At 46.6% G+C, this 3119-nt stretch overlaps 1 protein-coding gene across 14 annotated transcripts in view; it reads right to left on the reverse strand.

The window, feature by feature from the left end:
- LOC138963087 (ensconsin-like) overlaps positions 1 to 2667 on the reverse strand; it is a 109170-nt gene extending 106503 nt beyond the window's left edge. For 4 of the 14 annotated variants that reach the window (XM_070335095.1, XM_070335099.1, XM_070335103.1 and 1 more), the window contains exon 1: positions 2015 to 2665. In XM_070335095.1, the coding sequence (XP_070191196.1) occupies positions 2015 to 2075 (61 nt within the window). In that variant the 5' untranslated portion in view covers positions 2076 to 2665. Of the gene's footprint in view, positions 1 to 2014 lie in introns of all 14 variants that reach the window. The other 10 variants (XM_070335104.1, XM_070335100.1, XM_070335106.1 and 7 more) reach the window with 6 other exon arrangements.
- Positions 2668 to 3119: the final 452 nt, after the last annotated feature.

The following is a 3119-nucleotide window of genomic DNA, read 5'->3' on the forward strand; positions in this document are numbered from 1 at the left end:
TAAGAGCAGCCTTCTACCCTGACAACTACCACAAAACTACCCGAGCTTTCACACGCGGTAAGAGCAGCCTTCTACCTTGACAACTACCACAAAACTACAGATCTGTCCGAGCTTTCACACGCGGTAAGAGCAGCCTTCGACCCTGACAACTACCACAAAACTACAGATCTATCCGAGCTTTCACACGCGGTAAGAGCAGCCTTCTACCTTGACAACTACCACAAAACTACAGATCTGTCCGAGCTTTCACACGCGGTAAGAGCAGCCTTCCACCCTGACAACTACCACAAAACTACAGATCTATCCGAGCTTTCACACGCAGTAAGAGCAGCCTTCTACCCTGACAACTACCACAAAACTACAGATCTGTCCGAGCTTTCACACGCGGTAAGAGCAGCCTTCTACCCTGACAACTACCACAAAACTACAGATCTGACCGAGCTTTCACACGCGGTAAGAGCAGCCTTCTACCCTGACAACTACCACAAAACTACAGATCTGTCCGAGCTTTCACACGCGGTAAGAGCAGCCTTCTACCCTGACAACTACCACAAAACTACAGACCTGTCCGAGCTTTCACACGCGGTAAGAGCAGCCTTCTACCCTGACAACTACCACAAAACTACAGACCTGTCCGAGCTTTCACACGCGGTAAGAGCAGCCTTCTACCCTGACAACTACCACAAAACTACAGATCTGTTCGAGCTTTCACACGCGGTAAGAGCAGCCTTCTACCCTGACAACTACCACAAAACTACAGATCTGTCCGAGCTTTCACACGCGGTAAGAGCAGCCTTCCACCCTGACAACTACCACAAAACTACAGATCTATCCGAGCTTTCACACGCAGTAAGAGCAGCCTTCTACCCTGACAACTACCACAAAACTACAGATCTGTCCCGGCGAGCTTTCACACGCGGTAAGAGCAGCCTTCCACCCTGACAACTACCACAAAACTACAGATCTATCCGAGCTTTCACACGCAGTAAGAGCAGCCTTCTACCCTGACAACTACCACAAAACTACAGATCTGTCCGAGCCTTCACACGCGGTAAGAGCGGCCTTCTACCCTGACAACTACCACAAAACTACAGATCTGTCAGAGCTTTCACACGCGGTAAGAGCAGCCTTCTACCCTGACAACTACCACAAAACTACAGATCTGTCCGAGCCTTCACACGCGGTAAGAGCAGCCTTCTACCTTGACAACTACCACAAAACTACAGATCTGTCCGAGCTTTCACACGCGGTAAGAGCAGCCTTCTACCTTAACAACTACCACAAAACTACATACTGCCTGGCTGCTTTCTATGCAGAGCAGGAGTTGCCGTTCGGCTTGTGTGTGTGTGTGTGTGTGTGTGTGTGTGTATGTGTGTATGTGTGTGTGTGTGTGTGTGTGTGTGTGTGTGTGTGCCACGGTGTGTGTGTGTGTGTGTGTGTGTGTGTGTGTGTGTGTGTGTGTGTGTGTATGTGTGTGTGTGTGTATGTCTGTCTGTCTGTCTGTCTGTCTGAGTGTGTCTGTGTCTGTGTGTCTGCGTGTCTGTGCGCGTCTGTGTCTGTGTGATAGTTGCTTATATTGATATGTTCATTTTGTATAGTAATTGTCCGCCACCATTCGATTTCTCAGTTTGAGATAATAAAGTATTAGTGTACTGTTTTGTGTTGTATTGTATTCTTGAATCAGGTATTTTCAAGGATTTAAATAGGTGTCTCTTACACAATTAATTCATTGTAACGATTAACAATAAAAGCAATCATAGTCCGTAGATTATTCAGTGGTATGTGTCCAATACTCAGTGAAGTGGAAGGATGCTCCTATCCCATGTAACGTCCTGAACACATCTGTGCCGGTATGAATAAGAATAAGAATAAGAATAAGAATACTTTATTATCTCATAGAGAAATTCAGGCGTGGTACATAACAATAATACACGATTGTTCAGGCGTGAGATGAGCAGGTGACTATATAAGTTGGGGGGGGGGGGGGGGTTAAATGAAAAAAGTGAGAACTTACTGCGATGGTTCCAGACGAAGTAAGAGGGTGCCCGGTACACGGTACCTCCATGGGAAGACATGGTGCGATTCTCACTTTCCTCTCCGAATCACACACACTGACTTCACTTCATCGTCACCACCACTCTAACTAAATCCTTCATCGTCCCTTAGTTTCACTTGTTACTCGGCAACGAACACCATCCCATTTGATCAGAAACGGTTGATGTTGTGACACAAACACTCACACACAACAAAATTGGCAACTGATTTGTGTCACGATAAAAAAAATTGACTGAATCGAAACTACGCACACCAAACTCTGAAGCAGATAATGTATCGACGAGGGAGAAAATTTGAAACCGAAATTCTGCGCATCAAACGCTGAAACAAACAAACAATGTGTCATGAGAGGAGATAAAATTGAACCGAAACTCTACGCCACAACAAACGCTCGAACAGACAACCAACTTGTCACACAGGAAAGCTGAACTGAAAATCCACAGTCGAATGAAAACACACACTTCACAGAAATTCTGGCATCGGTTTACCGAGACAGACACCGACTTGCACCCTGCACAGGATTTTGTCTCGACTGGGGCGACCGTATACGAACATCGTGGTCGCTTTCGCGAGCTCTGAATGCGCAATCAAGCGTCGTTACCTTCAATCACGAGAGAAAGGCTGGTGCAGTGGGAGGAAGGGAGGGAAGGAGGAGGAGAGAGAGAGAGGTGAAGAAAAAATCTGTGAAGTGGGTTTTGCACCGACACAGCACACGAGCAGAGGATGAAGGCAAGAGGGTTTGATAATCACACGAGCATTGCTGAGTGTGTGAGTGTGGTGTGAGTGTGATGTCAGTGTACGTTGGGCAAAGAGGCAATGGTAATGGTGGTGGTAGAGGTGATAGAACGCCGAATTTAGACAGGTTAAAATGACGCCGTCGACTGCAGACGAGAAAGTCAGACGCAAAGAAGTACCCCGACTTGCTTCTAGCACAATAGCAGATTGGCATGTGGTTGGTGGTAGGGTTGTTGTTGTTGTTGTTGTTGTTGTTGTTGTTACATTTAGTCAAGTTTTGACTAAATGTTTTAACATAGAGGGGGGAATCGAGACGAGGGTCGTGGTGT

The sequence above is a fragment of the Littorina saxatilis genome, linkage group LG3, assembly GCF_037325665.1.
Source record: "Littorina saxatilis isolate snail1 linkage group LG3, US_GU_Lsax_2.0, whole genome shotgun sequence".
Taxonomy (NCBI): Eukaryota; Metazoa; Mollusca; class Gastropoda; order Littorinimorpha; family Littorinidae; genus Littorina; species Littorina saxatilis.